Source organism: Balaenoptera musculus, chromosome 13, assembly GCF_009873245.2.
Source record: "Balaenoptera musculus isolate JJ_BM4_2016_0621 chromosome 13, mBalMus1.pri.v3, whole genome shotgun sequence".
Classification (NCBI taxonomy): domain Eukaryota; kingdom Metazoa; phylum Chordata; class Mammalia; order Artiodactyla; family Balaenopteridae; genus Balaenoptera; species Balaenoptera musculus.
Genome location: NC_045797.1, coordinates 83220944 through 83243331, shown reverse-complemented (window position 1 = coordinate 83243331; position 22388 = coordinate 83220944). Strand labels below are relative to the sequence as shown.

Sequence of the window (22388 nt, the reverse complement as noted above, 5' to 3'; positions counted from 1 at the left end):
CCCACCAAGGGGCAGCTGGCACCTCACCATCTGTGTGTCTTGGCCAGGCTGATGCCACTTTTAGGAAGAATGACTTACTGTTTTTATTTCTCTCCAAAGACATTAAACATGAATCAAATAGCAGATGAGATGATTCACTGGAAGTTTTCTTCCAAGTTTCAAAAAACACACACAGAAAATGGGGATTGGTGTGCTGAACCGCACTTAAGTGAAGCGAGGCAGCGTTCGGCGGGAGCCATCCCTCCAGGGGCTCTGCCGTGGGCAGCACCTCGCAGAGTGGACCTTGCCCTGAGGTCGGAGCCCTGTGTCAACCGGCACAAAACCCCAGGGGGGCCACGTGGTTCTTGAAAACACCTCAAGTCTAATGTTTATAATGACATTTCTTCTGTTTCTACCCAAGACATCATAGAATGTGACCAAACCTCATTCATTTGGGGCACAGGAATTCAAAATTTGCAAAGGGTTCATTTAGGGCCCATGGATTGAGAATTGAGTCATCACTCAGGCAGGAACCTGGCAGAAATTAGCTTTCTACCACCTGCTGGGAAAAAAGGGAACGGGTCTTTTCCCAGGGATCCTGGGGAGAGGGACACACACTCCAGCCAAGTGGGCGAACTTCTCCGGTGCTGTGGAGACCTCCACTGGGGATAGACTCCAAGACGTTTTTTAGAGTGGGACCTGCCTGGGGGCCACATTGTCCAAACTCGTATTTTTTAGATGAGGAAAGTAAAGCTGTGAGACTGGTGACTTACCCAAGCTCGCCCAGGCCTCCCGAGTCTGCCCTGAGGGGGGAACGTCGGTGGCTGTGCTAATAATAACAACTGATTCCTTTCTGCTCACTGCAAACGCCGTCATCTACCTCACAGCTCTCTGACATTCCAATCCTTACCCTTTGCCTGAAAAAGAATTCAGAGACATTTTTTCAGGTATTTTTTGACTCAGACTTTACCCAAAGGGCAGTTCAAATTTGTAATTAGTCTGAATTCCTAGCATTTGATGGTGTTTTTTCCTTCCTTCCCCAGCTGCCTCTCCCCTCCCCCTTGCACTTGTCCTTTTGTTCCTCAGTGTCCTCTACCGCGCTGTTCTACACCTTTCGCTACTGTTGTATTGCTAGGCCAGTCATTGCCCAGGAAGGTGCCTGGAGAGGTCGCAGGCCCAGCTGTGCGGCCTGGATGGGCACTTGCTGGCGGTGGTCTCCCCAGAAGCTCGGGCCTGTGAGTGTCTGAAGTGGAGATGCTGCCTGGGCCCCCCGCCCACCTCCCCGGCCTTGTTCATGTTCACACCCTCACGCCGCCTCGAACACTGACTTCCCCTGGCATGCTGCTCCGACCCTTCTCCACTGGGTGGACGTTCCCCGGATGGCAGCTCGGAGGCCCACTCGCCCCTCTGCCCCCGCAGAGCCCGGCTCCGGCACAGCTCACGTGTCCCGTCTTCAGGTCCTCCTGGTGCATAAAATATCTGCGAGCTTAGTAGGTGTACAAAATAGAGGTGGCACGAATGCAGGAATGATAAGCACGGCCCATACTATTTTCTCTGAGATAATTGAATTCCCAGGAGTGAAATCCTAGCCATTCCATACACTGTTGTGCAGGAAAGGCCTTCACCCGAGCGCACCGCCCGCTCCGCCACCAGGCCTGAGTCTGACTTCCGTCCCAGTACCAGGAGCCAGAGAACAGATCGAGGCTTTCAGACAGTCAGTGGTGGGGACCACGCCAGTGTGGAGGAAAGGGGCGTGCTGTGTGTGTGTGTGTGTGATGGGTATGGTGTGTGTGTGATGTGTGTAGGGCGTGATACGTGGCATGTTGTGGTGTGTATGTGATGTGTGTGGTGTCTATGTATGGTGTGTCTATGGGTATTGTGTGTGTGAGGTGTATGTGGTGTGTGCAGTATGGTGTGTGTGTGCACAGGTGTGTCACAGGCCCACCGAGGGCTGCCCTGTCCAGCACAGATCTGAGCGGCCGGCCTCCCGGGAGCGCAGGGGTTGCTCTGGGCTCATTCTCTCCTTCAGGATCTGCGAAGTGCCCTGTCCTTCAGGGAGCCTGTCCCGTGGGTAAAGAGGGTCCTCGTGCCCATTTAAGTGGACCTGAACCAGTTAGAAGCCTCAGGAGACACCTTGCTGTTGGAGAGAGCCCTTCATCTCCTCGGGATGGGGGTTCGTGGTGTCCGTGTCGCACTGATCCCCAGGGCCTCAGGCTGGAGCCGAACTTGCCTTGGGCAGCGTGAGCCCAAGGCTCTGCCGCTGTTGCGGGACTGGGTCTCTCCCATCCTTTTCCCTCATTTTCTCTTTGAAGAACAGGAGTTGGATTCTCACTGGCCCTGCCCCCGCTGGATGTATTGAGCTGCTGGGATCCCAGGTCCTCTGCCCACCTGGGTGTGTGGCCCAGGGTTTAATACCACTGTGTCGGGCATGCAAGGGAGAGGGTCGGCGGGAAAGTGCAGGACCGCCTGCAGCCCCCAGCCTCCCAGCCTGGCTCTGTTTGATACTGTGATTGAGCTCATCAAGCGCATCACGCATTTCTTTTATCATAAAAGCTGTGATATAACCTCCATATATTTGTCTGATGCTTAAATTTGTCAAAGCCCTTTCACAGCCTTCATTTCCCTTTATCCTCACAACTACACTGTGAAACCAACAGGTTGGGACCATTATTCCCATTTACTGCCAGAGAAACTGAGGCCCAGAGAAGCTCAGAGACAGCCAAGACCAAAAGGCTGGAGAAGTGGGTCCTGGGAGGAGACTCAGGCTGGCCATTTACCATCCAGTGGGGGTCCCTTCTGTACACGGGTCTGCATCCCGACGGCAGCCCCCGAGGCTGGCATTCGGTCCCCTTTACAGAGGAGCATCAGAGGCTTAGTCTGGAGCCTTGAGACAGGGGACTGCCTGACTAAAGCCCAGGGAGTAGCCCCCGCCCCAGGCCTCCCGGGAGCTGCCTGTCCAGCCACTGCGTGCTGGGTGCTGGCCCACTGGCTGGGCCAGTTCCTCTCCTCGGTTCCTCTCCTGCTGGGAGGACGTTGCCTCGGGGAAAGACTGCGGCTCACATCCCGGCCGGGAGCATCAGAGTGGAATTGCAGACTCACTCTGCCGCCTGCCTGCGGGTCTTTCCCACGCGGGCTTGGCCTGCGTGAGTCACTCCGCAGCCAGCTGGGCCCAAGCAGCCAGGAGGAATTTACTCCAAGATGTGCAGGGGCCGGTGTCCCAAACCTCCATGTGTAATAAGCCAGCTGAGGTGGTGGCCCCTCTGCCAGCTCTGTCCCCCCCAGGGCTGACCGAAGGGGGAGCAGATCTGTGGCGGGGCTGGGAGTGGAGGGAGTGGCTTCTGAAATCTCAGACCGGTTCCTGTCTTCAGCCGACGGTGTCCAGCCTGCCGTGGCCTCTTAGGTTTCCTTCAAAAGAGCAGTCAGCCTGCGGCCGGCTGTGGGTCCCTGAGGAGATGCTGTGTGATTTATATGTTTGTTTGTTTCAACCTCGTAGCTTTTACCGTTCGATAGAACAGTGATAGAGTCCTGAGTCCTGGACGAGATTCATTCTGAGCGTTTCCTGGGGCATGGGCTCTTTCTGGGGAGGGTTGGGGGGTATCACCACCCCCTGTTCCAGCCCCTCCTGTTGCTCCCCTTGACCATCTCCTCTGCAGTCAGCATTGCGTTTTTGGCATTCTTCTGCAGTCATGCTCAGTGCGCATGTCCCAGCCTCTGTGGCACCGGGTGGGTTCTCTCTGGGCCTCCTTGCCCTGGCACACGCTGTTCCCTTTGTCCGCCCACCTGGAGAACTCTTGAGCCTTTAAGCCTGGCTCAGACCTGCGCTGTCAGGCCTCCCAGCCGTCTCACGGGGGACAGGCCAGCTCGGCTCCGGCACTCCTGGACCCTCTTAAGTCAGCCTCGTTCTACATGTTACCCATCTCGTGGGTGTGCTGGGGGCACCTGGGAAGGGTCTCTGTGTCTTGTTCATCCAGGTGTTTCCATGCCCGGCACAGAGTGGGCCTCGGGAACATTTGTGGGCAAAAGGGAACAAATTTCCCTCCCCACTCCAGCCTGGCATTTGGGGCTGTGCCACCATAAGCCTCAAATTTGCCTTCAAAGCAAGGCACTAAGGCTCCAGGTGGGGCAGAGGAAGCCCCAGGCTCTGTGGCCAGGACTGCACACCTGGACTCCCACCTGGCTCACTCAGGCCCACCTCTCGCCAGGTGCTGCTGGCCCTGCTCCTGGCCTGGCATCCAGCACCCTCTGTAGAAACATGGGACTCACCTATGGCTGGACATGCATGGCAATTTCAGCATTAAGAAAAATCACGCGGCCTTGGTTTTGGTCCTGCCTCGAGTCCTTTTCCTGTTGCATCATCAGAGTCCATCGAGAGAGGCTCATCCTCTCGGGCATTTCCCCTTCCTTTCCCTGTCTTGTTCTTCCCCCGGAGGCTCATTTATATCTGATCCACTAACCTGCCTTCCTCCACTGGGCAAGCAGCTCAAAGTGCTCGTCCCCTGAAGATTCAAGTAGCAGTGACCTTGGCTCTAGGGTGAGGCTGCACCACTCAATTGAGAGATCCCAGCTGGAGGGCAGAGTAAGCCCCCGTGGCTGAGGACCACATAGTTGGGGGTGTGTTCACTGCAGGAGGGAGGAGATGGCACCAGTTTGGTGAATGGACCCCTACTCTGCTGCAGCTGGTCCTGTGCCGATAAATGGAACTTTCCAGAACACCAAGTCTGAATTACAGAATGTCCCTTCCTGGAGCTTCAAACCTGAGCAAGAGAGCACTTTGTCATCCTAATCCCTGATGTTCCTTCCCATCTTCCTGTTACTGGAAGAGTCACAAACTGTTAGAACAAGAGGGTCCTAGAAGAAACCCATTCACTTGTTCATCTGTTCATTCATTCGGACACTGTGCTAAGCCCTTGGACACGCAACCATTATTCAGATATTTTTACTGAGCCTAGTTGCGTGCCAGGCCCTGTTCTGGGCAGTGTGGGGATGTAATGGTGAGCAAAAGCAGGGAGTCAACCATGTATCAGTATAGTGCCAAGTAGTAGGAACAGCCACGAAAAGGGGGCAGCGTAAGGGCGGATGCTGCTTGAGATGGGCTCTTTGGAGGAGGTGCCCCCAAGAAGACTCGAGCAAAGATGTGAACATTGAGGGAGTGCCCTTTGCAGATACTGAGGGGGAGAGCAGACCAGGTGGAGGGAATTGCAAATGCAAAGGCCTTGGGGCTAGAACATGCTAGCAGGTTCTCCTACTAGCATGAGTAAGACATCCTCTTTCCTAAAGGAGCTCACAGTCTAATGAGGGAAAAACATTAGTAAACGATGTACTAAAAGTTGAGGTCATAATAGAAATAAGTTTAAAAATGGTATTGGAATGCAAAAGGAAGAGCAACTGTAGAGGGGTTGGGAAATGCCTCCGTGAGTAGGTGACATTTGAGCTGGGCTTTGGTGGATGAGTAGGAGTTTGCTGGGTGGCTGAGAGGAGCAGCCACATGGCTGACCTGGTGATTTCAGGCACAAAGTATTCAGGGAAAGCTACCCACAGTTCCTACTGCTGTTGTGTTAGCGGTTTCTGCAAGGGAAAGAACATCCTCTCCTCTTGGGGACTTTCCTTTCCTTTTCTCCACCTCTTCCTTTTCCCCTGCCTCATTTAGGGCATGTCAACCTCAGGAAAGTGGAAGGAGAGGATGGCTCAAGATAAGGAGGCGATTTCTCTGCCTTGCTTGGTCAGCCTGCCTCTTTCCTTCCTTCTTCCTTCCTCTCTCTTTTCCTCTCCTCCCTCCCTCCCTCCTTCCATCCTCTCTTTTATATATTTTTAAAGCTTTGGGGAGTCGTGGGATTTTAAACTGCTGGGGTGGGTACAGAAGTCAGGAGGACTTTCAGTTGGATTTCTCAACCATGGTCACTGCCTGAAGCCCATCCAGCATGTGAAGCTGTGATGCAACAGTTTTTCAGGAAGCCTCTGGAAACGGGCTCCCCGAGGTCCGTGGGCTGAATGTGGATCTAGGTACACCCTGTAGCCACCAGCTCCAGAGGTGTTACTAACCCCCTCTTGCCCTAGATCTCACCTGGGGCTTTTGTGTTCTCCCTCAGAAGAGGAGGAGGGACACCCCCTTTCTGCAGCCCCTCCCCCTGGCCTTACACCTTAGCCAGGACCAGACCTGGGTCTTCATTGCAGCTGGCCTCCGGCAAAGTTCTTGAAGCTGCTGAAAATAGAAACTTGTGGGACTCACATGTAATTATGAAACGCAAACACTCTTATCTTTCACTCAAGGGCACCAAGGAGTGAAATAAACACAGGCCACCTCTCCCAGCTGGGTCGCAGTTAGCAGTGGGTCTGTAAACAGGACGCTAAGGAACTTGGTAGCCCCCTAAACCGCGCCCCAAGGGTCTACCCAGTGCTGAGCAACCACTAGATAGACAACGCAAGTCACCTACATATGTAATCTTAACTTTTCTGGTAACCACCTTAAAAAAGTAAAAAGAAACAGATGAGATTAATGTTACCAAAATGATTAATCCTACTATATCTCAAATGGTATCATTTATCATTTCACATGTAATCAGGATAGAAAAATTATTTTTTAATTAATTAATTGATTTTTGGCTGCGTTGGGTCTTTGTTGCTGCGCATGGGCTTTCTCTAGTTGCGGCGAGCGGGGGCTACTCTTTGTTGTGGTGTGTGGTCTTCTCATTGCCGTGGCTTCTCTTGTTGTGGAGCACGGGCTCTAGGCGCACGGGCTTGCTCAGTAGTTGTGGCTCGTGGGCTCTAGAGCGCAGGCTCAGTAGTTGTGGCGCACAGGCTTAGTTGCTCCGCGGCATGTGGGATCTTCCCGGACCAGGGCTCGAACCCGTGTCCCCTACATTGGCAGGGGGATTCTTAACCACTGCGCCACCAGGGAAGTCCCGAAAAATTATTAATGAGATATTTTTTCCCTGTATTAAGTCTTCAAACTCCAGTGAGAATTTTACTCCTAGGGCACTTATATGAATTCAGATTGGCCACATTTTAAGTGCTCAATAGCCACTGTGGTTACTATATTGGACAAATACAGCTTATAGATGGAAAAACAGGCACCAGCGAGGTGGAGGGGGCGTGGCAGGGGCGGGGTCAGAAAGCTGGGAGGCGGGGTCTCCAGCTCAGGTCCTGGGGAGCCTGCCCGACTGCGCCCTCTAGCGTCCAGCCAACTGCACTGCAGCCCGAGCCACCCCTGCACCGGGTCCTGGCAGTTGTCGCAGACCTCTTGGGGCAGGACTGGCCCCTCCTCAGAGCAGCTGCACTAGAACCCCAGGCAGCAGGCGGCTTGCTTCCCACCCGCATACTGGGAGTAAAGAAGGACACAAATGCAGTCAGCCTCTTTTCCCCCTAGGACCTGGGCTCAGCCGCAGGAGGAGGGTTTCTCCATGAGTCATCAGGAGAAAGACCCAGGGCTGGTGCTGCATGAGAAACAACACAAACCGCCAGTTTTTCTCCTGCCCCTCCGGCCCCCCCCGTACCCCACCCCACCCAGCGTGTCCTGTTCTGCCAGACAGAACAAGCGCTGTCTCAAGTGAGCCCTCCAGTTCCTTGAAGTGCAAATTCACTGCCGCCGCCCCTCCAGCCTTTGGCCTTTTATAAGGAGTTGGTTCCTCCCACCTCTCCCATCATCTTCCCCCCAAGTGTTTCTAAGTCTGGTTGGCCCAGCAAGCTTTGGAGATCTGAGGTGATGAAAGCGTTTTAGAGCAATGGGATGAAATGTCTACCCACGCCGGCAGCAGGCGTTGAGCTGTGATTAATGGGACACACGCGCCCTCGGTTCCAGGAGCCTCGCCGGGCAGCTGATAGGAACTACGCCATTAAAAAGGCTTTAATTTGCAGGCAATACAGACTTTGGGTTAAATATTTTCATAGGGCTCCCCAGTTACATGTTTACTTTTTTTTTCTTTACAATTTAACACATTAAGAACAATAACAGAGTAACTGAGAAGCAGAGAGATGGCTGTTAGCGCTACATTAACTCCCTCCCCCATTTTTCCATTACTGTGAATTAAAATGTCGTCTTCGATGCCCTCAGAAGGCTGTTGTTTGTCTGATCCAACCCCTGCTTGGTCGTGAAGCTTTTTAAGCCCGGTAAGAGATGGCTCTGACCTTGAATCAGTTGTCCTCCCCTGGCACGTCCATTCTTCACCCCATCTTTCACTGGAGATGAAAGTAAGATTTTCTGGTAAATGAAAGCTGGGGTGTTTGCCTGATGACAGGGCCAGGGGGCCATTTCTGCTGGGAAGTGGGAGTGGTGGCTTTGTCTTTGCAGAAAGGCTTGCGTTTTGTCAGCCGTCTTCCCAGCCAGCTGGTCGTCGATAAGGTTGGTTCATTGGCTTAATTAGCAACAGAGGGGTCACTGGGGTGCAGCGTTCCACCATCCACCATGTTCCCTTGAGGCTGCCTGCTTTGGGCCAAGAGCCTCTGGGACAGAGTGCTGAAATGAGGTTCTTTGGAAATATTTCACCCGAGCCTTTGGAAAGCACACGCAGGCTGATTCAGGAGGTGATGGGGAGTGCCGGTGGGGCTTTATGTGACATTCATGGGCCCCACTTCATGGCTTCATGAGAGTCACAGTGGGAAGGCCGTCTTGTGAAACTGTCTGGTGAGAAGTTTAATGGCAAGGAGACAGAGGAGGTGGTCGCCAGCTGGAAGCCCTGCCTGTCACAGACAAGCTCGTGCCTCGCAGAAGCCTCAGTTCTTTGTCTCTAAGTCGGAGATGTCGGAGATGCCCTTGCCTGCTCCCAGCCTGGTCAAGCGTGACCCCCGCCTGCAGGGCCTGGAACCTGCCGTGTGCGCCCTAGAGGTGGCCTGTGGGAGTCGAGCCTCCAGTGGCTTTTAAAGTCCTTGTCATTCAGTTTGGATTCCGCGTGCCACCTTCCTAGGCAGACTGCCTCCGCTCCACGTGGGAATGAAGGATTCCTCCTCGGAGCTTGGACCTTCCCCCGCCCCCTCCTTCGTGTCACTTATTATGCCCCATCCGTATGCCATAAGCAGCCTGGAGTGAGAACCAGGACCTCCGTCCCCAGGCATTCAGAGGACCCAGTGGACTGGAGTATACCGCGCACAGCCTGCACAGCCAGCCTGGAGCCAGACCCAGAGGACACGCCCAGGGCAAGGGCGGCCTGCACTCCTGGGCTGAGGTTCTGGGGGGCAGAGCACCGGCTAGTGGACACATGTGCACCACAAGCGCTTGCACAATTACTCAGGTGCAGGATGTGATGAGGCACACAGGATTTGTAGACGGCGGGTTTCTGGATTCTTGCAGGGGATGCTGTACCACCTTCCCTGATTCCATTGCCTGTCTTGGGGTGTGGGGGGGTCAGCCCTTGTGATGAGAGGCTTCCGCATCTCAATAGGGACACCGGATTCTTCGACCTGGGGCCTCTGGACCCAGGGGTCCTAGACCATCAGACCGCAGAGGGGCCCAAAGAACACTGTGGTCCTTATACCACTTGCCCCCCGCCCCGCACCGGTTTTAAAATTTGTGGTAAAATATACATAACATGAAATTGACCATCTTAGCCATTTCTAAGTGTACAGTTCAGTTGTGTTAAGTACATTCACACTGTTGTGCAACCAATAATCTCCAGAACTCTTTTCCTCTAAATTCAGCTTGGGCTCTTAGGGAATTTCTACAAACATAAGCCCTCTCCCCAGCTCTGGATTTTTACCTGGTACCCCAGGATGGCTTCGACATCCTTGGAGTTGTCTTGAACTTTCTGTAGCAAAATTAATGTCACCGACTTTAAAAACGGTAATGCTATAAGTCAGCCCTTTAATTCAGCTGACTGGGCATGGTCAAGAAATCAAAGCAGAGGTGGGTACCCTACTTGAAAGCCGTGGGGTCTCCCTAAAGGACACCGGAAAATCAGTGATGGGTTCCTGCAACATCATCCTCAAAAATGTGGTCTCCCATCAGCCCTGATTTTGACAGCCCCAGATTTCCCTAACTCAACCTTCAAGACAGTGGCAGGAAAACATGTTTTTCCACCCACGATTTCTTGATAGTTTTCCCCCAAAGTAAAACTTATCTTTTTTGTTTCCTGGACACATCCCTCAATTTCTCCCAGCCTTGCTTTTCCTCTCTGTACAGCTTGGAATGCCAGGCCTGCCCTGCCCATCTCCCAGGGTTCAGGGTCGATCGTAGAGCTCCGTGGTCAAGTTCAAATGGACTCCTGGTCACATCCCAGCTCCAGCAGCTGTGGGACCCTGGGAAAGTTACTTGACACCCCCGGGCCCCAGTTTCACCATTTGTGAAATGGTCTGCACAGTGCCTGGCACAGCTTGGTGAATTGTGGCTGCAGTGGGGGGTTTTGATGCTAAAATGGACCAGTGTGAGTGACTTGCCTGCATCCTACATGCTCTGGCCTTGATGAGCTCTTCAAAGGCAGGACCCAGGCCTGATATGTCTGTCCCAGAGTCCTACCTTCTCCCCTCTCCCCATCCCGTGAGCCCCCAGAACTCTCAGGAAGGACCCCCTGCATTGCATCCCCCAAAGGGGAGCACACCCAGGCTCTGCTGGAATGCCAGCTTTGCCAGAAACCACCCTGCCTCAGAGTTAGCAGGTGTCTGTATGTGTGTGTACACAACCAGCACCAGCACTGCAGCGGGAAGGCCCACTCAACCAACACAGACATCTGTTCTGCGCCGGGCCCAGGGGGCCGCTGGGATTCTGCAGCCCCACGTGCCTGCCTGTGGGGACACGTGAGAAGGGCTGGGAAAGCTGAAGCCTCCCCGGGCAGACCTCGGAGCCCTTGACTGTCACCTTCTAGTGGTTGTGTTGACCGTACTTGTCGTGCTCCCTGATATGGTCCTTTCCTTTCCATAAACATTCGTTACATTGGGTGGAGGAGGTGTTAGGAGTTTGGCATTTCTGTGGGATCAGAAAGAATACAAATCACAGACAGATTCTGAGGCCAGTTGATACCGTTGTTCTGAGCGGTGGTTTGGTTTTCACTGAGGTGAATGGATTCTAAAAGGACCGACCGTGGGAATTCCCTGGTGGTCCAATGGTTAGGACTCAGCACTTTCACTACCTGGGCCTGGGTTCGGTCCCTGCTCAGAGAACTAAAATCCTGCAAGCCATGCGGCGCAGCAAAAAAAAAAAAAAGAAGAAGAAGATTTAGAAGGACCGACCCTGAGATCTCAGAGCCCAGAGCTTCACAGAAGGTGGGTTGTTTCCACGATGAAAAGTGCAGGAATGCTAATTGGGAGAAGGATGTACCATTAACTATTGAAGGCGGCCGGGAAGGCCATGTTCATGACCACGGTGCCCTCCTCTGGACCAGCCTCCCCTGGACCAGCCTCCCCTGGCTGCCCCCAGCAAGATGTGGGACAGGGGGCCAGACGACCTGGTCCGAGGGCTGGCTTTGCCTCCAGAGCCTCCGGGTCTGTTTCCTCCCTGGTGAAGTGGGACTAATACAGACAAGGTGTCTGATAAAAACAAAAGTGTCCCACAGTCCGTGGACCTTCTTCTGATTGTCCCCGATGCTGGCAGATCAGGAGTTAAAGCTTTGGGAACCTCACGGTGCCTGGCACGGGGTTCTGCCTCACGGACGCCGATGCCACGCGGTATCAGGTCAGTTCTCGGGGCAGCTGTCTTGGGGCCCCAGAGCTGCTGCATCAAAGCACCACAGATTGGACCGCTTCAAAAACAGAAATTTATTCTCTCTAGCTTCTGGAGGCTGCAAGTCCAAGATCAAGGTGTCGGTTGGTTTGGCTCCTTCCGAGGCCTCTCTCCTTGGCTTGAAGACGGCCGTCTTCTCCCTGTGTCCACACATGGTCTTCCCTCTGTGTGTCTGTGTCCCAAGCTTCTCTTTCAAGGGTACCAGTCAGATTGGATTAGGCCCCACCCGTATGACCTCATTTATCTTAATTACCTCTTTAAGGGTCCTGTCGCCAAATACAGCCACATTCTGAGGTCCCAGGGTTAGGACTTCAGCGTGTGAATTTGGGGGGGACAGTTCAGTCCACGACAGCAGCTGACCCGCTCTGCCCACCCCTGCGGACACGTGGGCACACGGTGCTGGCAGAACGGCCTCAGGTCTCAGCTGAAGGAGTGAGGAGCAAGGAGGGGCAGATGCAGTGAAACTCTCCACATTGCAGCCCCTTCTGCTCGTGGATGCTGCCTTTGAAGCATGAGATGGGAAGTTGAAGGAGAGACACCTAAGACAAACCACTCCTCTCCACACCCTCCAGACACTGGCTAGGAGACTTTCACAATTAAGGGGAGTGTGGAAAATACAAAGCCTTGAGAGCAGCTGAACTGAGTAAAGGACTGAAGATTAGCCTTTTTAGTGCAGGAAATGCGGAGGTGGAAGTGTGCAGTCTGCGGGGTGTCTTAAGTCAAGTCTGGGAGCCCTGGGGTGGGGGAGTGGGGCTGCTGGGGGCCATTGGAAACTGACAACCAAGTTACGTAGAGATTTGCTGGTTTCCACCTATTAGGATCAACCTATAGGTAAAGCAGAAAGTGGAGATTGTAAACCTTGATGATGTACAAATAGTGGTTCCCACACACGACAGGAGCTGATGTGGAAGGAAGGTGGAGAGGTTAGGGGAGGAGAGGGGGATCAGTAGCTTTCATCGTAGAGAGAGAGAGATCTGGGTCAAGTTGCTCAAGCAAGAAATAGAGGATTCTTGTGTGTTTATTTTTTTGAATTAAAAAAATACACAGAGTTCAACATTTGAAATTACAAAAAGATTTACACTAAAAAGTCTGTTTGTATAAAAAAATAAAATAAAATAAAAATAATAATAAACAGAAAGTAATGGTAGAGGGATATTTATTAAAAGAAAATATGTTTGTTGTAAAAGAATAAATGATCCAAAGAACATTAAAAAAAAAAAAAAGAAAATCAACTATACCTCAATGAAAACTAAACAAAAAAAAGAAGTCTCTGTTTGACCTCTGTCTATCAGCCGTCTCTCTGTAGCCAGTGTTATCATTTCCCAAGGAGTCATTCCAAACATACAAACACGCACATATATTTTCTCTTTTTTTTCCTTCCACAAACGGTAGCAAACTCTATGTGCTGTTCTGCACCTTTTCTTTTCACTTAAAAATAGATCTTGATGATTATTTCACATCAGTTAGTAATGACAGACGCCTGGGTTGTTTATTATTACAGACAACGTGTAGGAATTGGCCGTGTACACAGGCTATTTGCACGGGTGGGAGCATCTTTAGATTTGTTCCTAGAAGTGGGGTTGCTGCGTCGAAGGGAACGTGTTTGTAATTTTGAAAGATATTCCCAAATCCCCCTACCTGGGGGGTTAGAAAAGGAACTTTTCTGTAATTTAAATTTATATCAATTTAAATTTCATATAATTTCAAGTCATAAAGATAACAAGTAAAAACAATGACATATGTGTATGAAACTAATAAAACCTGGGAGGAGACAAAGAAGAAAAAGGAAGTGCCAGGGAAAATATGTGAACTACATTGATTATATTTAGTAATGGGGATTCAGTACTTAATGTTTAGCATTCATAAATGTTAAGAAGCAGTTCAAGGTGGTTACCTCTGGGACGAGGGTGGAAAACCTTTTTTTTAAATTTTCTATTCTATGTGCTTCAAAAATGAGTAAGCCAGGTACTAGTATTACTGTGAAAAATCAGAAAATAAAATGAGGTGGCGAGGTGAAAGCTGTATTAATGTCTAGTAAGAGTATCACCCCAGGGTCAGTCTTACGGATGGGTCTTATGGAAAACCTCGCGGGGGAGCACGCTTCTGCACGCCCGCAGGTGCCTGAGACTTGACTACAAACCTCAGAGACATTCATGTACTCTTGGTGCTAATTGTAGATCCACCCCTGCCCCCCACTCCCAACCAGAGGGCTTCTCAGAGGCGAAAACAAACAAGAGGGACTCCTTAAAAGCTTCTATATAAAGCAGAAACTAACACACCATTGTAAAGCAATTATACTCCAATAAAGATGTTAAAAAAAAAAAAAAAAGCTTCTGGATGCCTGTTCTAAGGATAGAATCAGAACATGGTGCCCGAACAAGAAAAGAACTGCTCAGAACACAGGGTGTGGGGTGCAGTCAGCGTGACAGTTTTGCCTGAAGCTGATGAGGGTGGTGAGATTCACCCTCCAATCTTGTACAGCCCCTGCTGGGCACTTGATGAACGCCTCATTCCATTGATTTCAAGTTGCTGTTTTTTCCACATTCTGGAAGTCAGGATATGCCTTGCAGCGCGAGGTGGCCTGTCCTGACTCCACCGGAGTATCCTGGCCGTCCTAGTGGTACACAGACCGAGGGCCCGCCTCCCCGCAGGGGTCCTAGGAGGGCTGAGGCATCGCATCGCGGGAAGGGCCGGAGTCGGGCCTCTCCGGCCCTTGGTGCGGGACACGTGGGGGGCGTTTCTCCGCCCGGCCCGGTGGCTGTAGGCTGTGGGGAGCCCTCCCCCGCCCTGATGGCCCCAGCCCGGGCCCCTGTCTTGCAGGTGTCGCCGCCGGCCGCCATGGGCAAGCAGAACAGCAAGCTGCGGCCCGAGGTGCTGCAGGACCTGCGGGAGAACACGGAGTTCACGGACCACGAGCTGCAGGAGTGGTACAAGGGCTTCCTCAAGGACTGCCCCACCGGCCACCTGACCGTGGACGAGTTCAAGAAGATCTACGCCAACTTCTTCCCCTACGGCGACGCCTCCAAGTTCGCGGAGCACGTCTTCCGCACCTTCGACACCAACGGCGACGGCACCATCGACTTCCGGGAGTTCATCATCGCGCTGAGCGTGACCTCGCGGGGCAAGCTGGAGCAGAAGCTCAAGTGGGCCTTCAGCATGTACGACCTGGACGGCAACGGCTACATCAGCCGCGGCGAGATGCTGGAGATCGTGCAGGTGCGCCCCGGAGGGAGGGGCTGGCGGGGCGCAGCCGCGGGGGGTGGGGGTGGGGGCGGGGTGGGGGCGTGGTCCCCCGAGGCCCCGCCCACTCCGGACAGCGCTCCTGTCCTGCCCGCGCCTTCAGCCCTTCGCGGCTAGGTGGCTGCCAGCCCCTCCCTCGTGCACTTTTGAAAGAGACCAATTGTCACCGGACTGGCGGGTCCTTGCAAATAGTGATGAGAAGGGCCATTGTTTACTGATCACTGGCCATCCATCAGGACTGGCCTAAGCCCTTTGATGAGTTGTGGCCTTCCCGACCCTGGCGGGGCGGGGGTGGGGTGGGCGGAGCGGGGGGGGGGGGTGGAGGTGTCGTTCTCTGCATTTCACAAAATCTGAGGCTGGGTGGGGGATGGTGATTTCCTGAGAGTTAACAGAGCTGAATTACAGTAATTCAGGGAGAATTATAGTAATTGAGAGGACCCTTGACACTTGCAGAAGGCACCCGCCAAGACCTGTTCGAGTCCCCGTATCTGAGAATAAAAGAACAGTTTGTCATGTCCCCAGGAACGTGCAGTTGTAAAGCAAAACTGAAACATTAGTGGTCACAGAATAAGCTCTGGTACGGAAAGCACCACTTCAGAGACCTCTTCTCCTCGACTCCAGTCAACAGCTCTGGCAGGGGAAGCTGTTTTCCAGAAAGAAACCGTGTTTTGTCCACTTCCCCAGCTTCCTAGGTGTGTGGTAGAGAGGCACAGAGCTGCCATTCCCTGGGTGCCTCCCTGCACTCCCACTCCTGGAGCCTGGGAGCTTCAGTTCTAGAATTCCTCAGAGGAGATGTCCTCTACATGGAAGGAATTTCCGGGCTAAGCCACAAACAAAGGGTATCAAACTCATGAACTCCTAGACCAGCAGCAAGTGGTCTGAGGAGTGACCAACCTATTTCCCGAGCAGGTGGTTTTCACACAGTGAGAATAAATCAGCACAGGTTCAGGGGACTCTGCTTCAGCTGTCGCTCCTGGCTCTTAGTGACAAGCGGTGGCAGAAGGAAGAAGTCTCCTTCTCAGGAATCACCTGTCCCGGCCCACAAGCTGGCCCTTACGCTTCCCTGTCCCTGGCCAAGCAGACTGGCCTGGCCAAGACTTAGAGACACAGCAGGACAGCGAGGGGCCCCGTGCCTGTCCAAACGGGATCTGGCTGCTAGGCCCCCAGACCAAGTTCCCAAACTCTGAGACCCTCCCCGTGGCACCCTCAGGTGGCTCCTTGGCCTGCTGAGCGGATGCCTGGCCACTATACCTTCATCAAAACGGACTGGGTTCTAAGTACTTCAGAGCCCACCAGAGGCCGGGAAGGGCCTTGGCTCTGCCTCCTCTGCACTTGAGCAAGTGCCTGCCCCTCTCAGGAGGGGGTCCTGTCCCACGAGGCCCTGAAAGACACACTGGCCATGCTGTGAGGCCTGGCCACCTCCACCCTCCTCGGCAAATGGAGAGGGGGCAAGGAGGAGACAGTATAACAGATACCAGAAGCCTCACCTGGGATCATTCCTTTTTGGTTTTGTTTTGTAAACCTGCTTTTTAAGATGCTACAACTCTCAGACTTCTGCTGTCCTTGGTGTGTTGTTTCAGGAATGAGACTCTCAGTCAAGCCATCTCCGCACAGAAACCCACAGTGGCACAGCCCCTCCCCCTCACGAGTTACTCTGATGAGCTTCTGGTCACTGGCCTCATCACGCCCCCTGGACCCCCACACACACACGCACACACACGCACACACACGCGCACACACACACGCGCACACACACACCCACCACTGGGCCGGGCCCCTTGGACAGAGACACAGAAACGGCTGGCAATGGTGCTGAGCCCTTGGATGGCAGTGTCCTGGGGTTCTCGGTCCTGCTGGAGAGACCCATCTGCCCTGGCGCTGGCCTTTCTGGGGCTAGTTATGTGGCTTTCCCTGTGGGCTGTCTTTTTTGCTTTTAACTCAGGTACAGCAATCCCATAGTCAAACGTTTGCGGCTACGTGTGCTGAGTGATGGGCAGTGCACGTATGCGCCTGTGTCACCACCACCCTCTGTGAGTTAGGGAGCATTCCCAGCCCCACAGAAGGCCTGGGAAGTGTCCCACCTCCCCGCCCCGCAGACACCCACAGGCTTATAGCTGTCAAAGTGGGTTGTTTTGCCTGTTCTTGAACTTCACGTCAATGAGTCTGGCTTCCTCCTGCTCACGTGCTGTCTGTGACATGCAGCCGCACTATTGGGAGTAGCAGGGAACATTCCAGCTGGGGGAGGGCCCTGAAGCTGGCGAGCATCCTGACCTCTTGTCCTGCTGTGGGCTGGGCAGAAGCTCATGCCTGTGCCCCACCCGCCCAGGGACGCCCTGGAGCCTCTGCGCACGTGTGTCTGTGTCCCCCTTTGCAGGCTATATACAAAATGGTGTCCTCCGCGATGAAGATGCCCGAGGATGAGTCCACGCCGGAGAAACGGACGGACAAGATCTTCAGGCAGATGGACACCAACAATGATGGTAGGAGCCCTGTGCGTCTGCGCCCCACTGCTGGGAGCAGAGGTGTGTCTGCGACCCTTTCCTCCTTCTCTGCAGCTTCTCAGGCCTCACCTGGCCCACACCCGGCCCTGCCCGGCCAGTGCAGCTGCGCTGAGGGGAGAGCCGGAGTTCGGAGTCGGGGCACTGGGCCAGCATCCTGCCCCGTGAGCCATAGTCTCCTTGCTTCTAGAACGGGGAGACTGTAGGCCCATGGGCGTGTCCCGGGGAGAAGAGGCAGGCGTGCCCTTGGCACCCGGGCCCTGGAGGGGTTGGGATCAAGCCTCCCAGGTGGTGGGGGTCCCTTTGCCCCCCATCATCCCTCCCCCAAGCCTCAGTGGCCCCAGGGACTCTGTCGGGATGTGCTGGCCTGCAGCAGCTCTGCCAGGATCTCTGGGCCCACACCGCAGCAGAAGTGGCGACCATACAGTGAGGACGTGCCCTGTGTTTCCTTCTCTGCATTGGCCGTGAGCTTCTGCAGGGTCCCTGCCGGGGAAGGTAGCTATGAAACTGGATGGATCCGCACCTCTTGCCAGTGTTAAGTGCAGTCCCAGAGTCAGGTCTGATTTGCTTTTGAAGGATAAAGAAATGCAGCATTTAGAAAAGAAAAAGAGAAAATACCCCCGGGCTGTGCTGGAGATTAAAAATAAGCTAATGCACAGAAAAGTGCTCCTAAACCCTAAAGTGTGGTTTGCAGATGACGCCAAGGACTGAGCCAGCAGGGGGAGGGGGGCAATGTGGCTGCAGGCACATCATCCGCAAGGAAACAGTTTTCCAAACACGATCCATCAAATGTAAAACAAGATGGCCTCGTGCCTGGCGTTGCCTTTGGGCCAATTTAAAACATGTCTTCTGCCTTCCAGGGTAGCAGCACAGGCTTTGGGTTCAACAGACCTGCTCCAACCAATCTTGGCTTTTCTGAGCCTTGGTTTACTCCTCTGTGAAATGGGGATAATAATTCAGTCTCTTGTGGTTTTGAGGATTCAGTGAGATGGAGCCAGTAGAGCTCTTAGCACAGCGCCCGGCTCTCCCTCCACCCACCTCTGCCCTGACCCCTCAGGGCCTGCTCTGGGCACCTTCCCAGGGTGTTTGTGAACTTGGGCCTGTGCCCACCGGGACAGAGCTTCTCCTGTGAACCCCGGGATCCATGCGTCCCTGGAGCTCGGGGAGGGGTGGAAGAGGCGATGTTGGAGGAGAGAAGAGTGAAGCAGGGGTGGTCCAGAGCTAGGCCCTCGTCCTTCTCTGGGGACTGCCCCACACCTTCCCTGCCCCCCTAGGAAAGCACAGGTAGCATTGAAGCACCTTCTCCTGTGACCTGAGCCTGGCCAAGCACCAGGAACACCCTGACGGCTGCAGGACAGACTGTGCTCAGGGACCCCCAGCCCCTTGCCAGCCCCGCTTTCTGCCCGGAGGAGAGGCTGGTGCTTTCAAAGCTCCTCGCCCTGAGCGGTCGGAGCAAAGTGCCCACCGACCATATGAATAGTAACAAAGCCCAGTAACCCCTCTCCGTCATCAGAGGGGCCCAGAGGTCTTCTCTTCTGCCGAGGGGACGGCTGCCCCCTCCCTTCCCAATCCATCCCTTAGCCTGGGGTTGTTTAGTCTCCCTCGGGGCCAGCCTGTCTGCCCCGCTGCTGGGGACCCGCAGGCGGAGGTGTCCGTCTCGGCAGTGGGCAAGCAGGAGGCCCCCGCCCGGCTTCCTGGCAGCAGCTCACTAGCTGAGTGCATCCTGCAGGCCAGGCGTGGGCGGAACCCCTCGAACACATCCCCCCAGTTAACCCTCCCGGTGGCCCTTTGAGATGGGCGTTCCCACGATCCCACCACACAGATGAAGACCCTGGGACGTGGAGAAGTTGGTAGCTTGCCCATGGCGGCAGAGCTGTGAGCCCTTTGTGTGCTGGGCATGGCCTCAAGCTCCTGCATTCCCTTTACTGCTGTCCTCCGGGGTTAATGGCTCTATTTCATTTTACAGCTGCAGAGCCTCGAACGCAGAGGCAAGAAGTAGGTCCCCACCCAGGCCTGGCCCTCTCGACCCTGGGTTAGTTATGGTTTAGAGGCAGATGACATGTTCTTTCTGGACAAGGCGCATCTTTCTTAAATAAGGCGTGGGGCTATTTCTAAAAGGGTTTGAATTGCCCCACCAGGCACAGCCTGCTGCCATACTGGGTACGTCCCTTGCGATGCCCGGTGCTTTGCAACGAGCACTGAAAGCAAAAAAGGTTTTTCCAGAAATGCCCTGGAAGTGTGTGGAGCCTGGACGCATCTAGCTTCAGGAGGTCTCGAGACTTGGGCCAGAGGAGGCGTCCCTGACGCAGGAGCCGTCCCCGTGCTCTCCTAAGGGTGATGAACAGCGAGCACTGGCTAATTCCCATTTCTCCCGTCCTCCATCCCACAGGCAAATTGTCCCTGGAAGAATTCATTAAAGGTGCCAAGAGCGACCCATCCATCGTCCGGCTGTTACAGTGCGACCCCAGCAGCGCCAGTCAGTTCTAAGGGGTCGGCGTCTGGACAGCGCAGAGAAACACAGGCTTGTCTTGCCGTTTAAGCTTTGCTTGCAAAGGCGGATGCCTCTTCAATCATTCCTGCTCTCCCGGGGCGGCCAGGCTACACGCACCTGCCCACCTGCCGGCTTGGTGGCCACGCCTCCCTCCTCACCTGGCCTCCTCCCGCCCCCTCCCCAGTCCCTCCAGGGCGAACTCCCCGACATGTGGTTACTCCCAGGGCTCACGGTGTCCTCGCTTCTGGGGCACCTCCCCGCCCGCAGGGAGCCCAGAGGACACCCTGAGGATCCCGGTGGGACTTTCTAAGATCGCGCCAAGGCCGGCTGATTGATTTTGTGATCGCAGGTGACTCTGTGGGAAAGACGGGGACAAGAACAGAGGGAGAGTAGACGGGCAAGCCCTCCCCCGTGCATGGCTCCACCCAGCTCGTTCGTTTTCTCTGACCAAAGCCGCTTGCACGTATATATACTGTGGTCTCCTTTTAATATATAAGTTATACGTATGGTGAAGTGAAATGTAATGTGTAGGTCCCATATTTAATGCCTCGATTGCCTTTGAAGCGTGGTTCCCTCATGGCCTGTGATCTCTCCGAGCCTGGTTATCTTGTGGTATTTATGCCCTCAACCTGCCCTTTTCAAAAGGACATGCATGCGTGCCCAGGGCCGTGGAGACCCTCCCGTCCGCGTAGTGAACGCTGCATCTCTGTAAGGTTTGTCCTCCCTGTTGATTGGTCTGGCGGTTCCTGTATTAAAATGATCAAATAAATGGCATTGTCTGAGTCATGTGTGGGATCGGGAGACCCCCGTTCTGCTGCCGTGGCCTCCGCGCTCTCCGGAACAGGTGGATTCAGCAGGTCCTGCTGCTGTTTGTAAACTTGGCCCCTTCTGTATCCATGTAGCCGTTACTGTGTCTATAAATCTTGTGCAGCCTGTTCTTCAATATCTGCCTAATGCCAAGAAATATTTGTGGAAAGGAAAGACGACAGTTCTTGGCAGGTTTGACTGTCAGGCTTCTGCCTGCACCCACCCCCCACCCCCGGCTCTCCCGCCAACCCCATGGTTTAATCGGCAAGGCAGCAGGACCGCACACCCCCAGCGAGGACAGAGCGGGGATCAGGGGTATCAGCACGGGGCCATGAGGGCGGGCCTGGTTTCTCAACCTGTGGCCATCAGGATGCTTCTGGTCTCAGAAGCAGAAAACCCAGCAGAGGGGCCTTCAACCATAAGGATGTTTACACCATGTGCCGAGACTAATGCAGCAGCTGGGGGGCGTCGCTAAGGATGTCCAGGTTCCTTCCGCCTCCCCACCTCCCTGCCCCCGGCCTCACAGGCAGCTTCTGTCCTCGCACTTGAATCCTTGGGGTCCCCGCAGGGCTGTCACCGTGCAGGGCAGCTGACACGGGAGCCTTCCACAGGCAGGACGAGAAGCAGCCTGTCTTCTGTTCTTCCTTAAAGGGGAGGAGAACTTTCCAAAATTCTCCTGTCCTCCCTGCCCACCACTTCTCAGTGCCTTGGCCAGGAGTGTGAGGTGACCATGACTGGCCAGTCAGGATGCACCCAGCTGATGAGGGCCCCCTCCCCCCAGAGGGCATGGCGCCGGGAAGGGTGAACAGGATTGGGGTTCTGGTTCCAGTGTCTGGCACATCCACCCATGGGCCACGCGACCTCGCTGAGTCTCACCTGTGGAAGCCGTGCAGCGGGGAGACGGGATCAAGGTAAGTGGGCCGAGCGCGTAGCTCAGAGCCTGACCCACAGCAAGCGGTCAGGATTTTAGAAATCTTAATACCTTTCACCACTCCATGCCTCTGAATAGAAACAGTGAGCCCTTCTGCAAGTGACTTTCCAGCCAGTGGCACTGCCCGAGTCTGGACCATCATGGGCGGCGCCAGGGGGAGGGGGGTGGGAGGGGGAGGCCAGGTGACCCGGGGGTGGACCCAGCTTGCTACAGAGAAGCAGGATGGTGCTTTGCCAACTCCGCCCGGCCTGGAGGAATCTCCCCTCCCAGAGAGGGGCTTGTATTTTACAAAATGTAAGTAGAACTGGCCAAGGCTAAATCAGTAGTGCTTGTTGCCTGTTGAGGGGAGGCGGGGAGCGCTGCAGTGCTACTAACAGGGGACATTGCCCAGGAATGAGGCACAGATGGGAATGGCCACTGTAACAGGGTTCGCCCCAGAAACAGAGCAAAGGGGGTGTCTCCCTCTGTATGCACACATGTATACTGGAGTGGGGCGGGGGGAGAAAGAGAGAAAGATTCATTGCAAGGAATTGGCTCATAAGATTATGGGGGCTGAGCGAACCCAAGATCTACCAGCTGGAGACCCAGGAGAGCCGATGGCATTAGTTCCAGTCTGGATCTGAAGGCAGGAGACCGACATCCCAGCCCAAGACCGGCAGGCAGAGGACGAAATCTCCCTGCTCACTTCAGCCTTCTGTCTAGTCAGCCCTCTGGATGAGGCGGCTCACATTGCCGGGGGCGGGAGTGGGGGCATTCTGCTTTACTCAGTCCGCTAAGTCAGATGTTCATCTCCCCCAGAAA

General features: G+C 54.3%; 1 protein-coding gene across 4 annotated transcripts in view; it reads left to right on the top strand.

Moving 5' to 3' along the window:
- HPCAL1 (hippocalcin like 1) overlaps positions 1-20618 on the top strand; it is a 111638-nt gene extending 91020 nt beyond the window's left edge. For 2 of the 4 annotated variants that reach the window (XM_036873205.1, XM_036873204.1), the window contains 3 exons: positions 14441-14836; positions 17235-17340; positions 19748-19885. In XM_036873205.1, the coding sequence (XP_036729100.1) occupies positions 14459-14836; positions 17235-17340; positions 19748-19845 (582 nt within the window). In that variant the 5' untranslated portion in view covers positions 14441-14458 and the 3' untranslated portion in view covers positions 19846-19885. Of the gene's footprint in view, positions 1-14420; positions 14837-17234; positions 17341-19747 lie in introns of all 4 variants that reach the window. The other 2 variants (XM_036873206.1, XM_036873203.1) reach the window with 2 other exon arrangements.
- The last annotated feature ends 1770 nt before the right edge of the window (positions 20619-22388 follow it).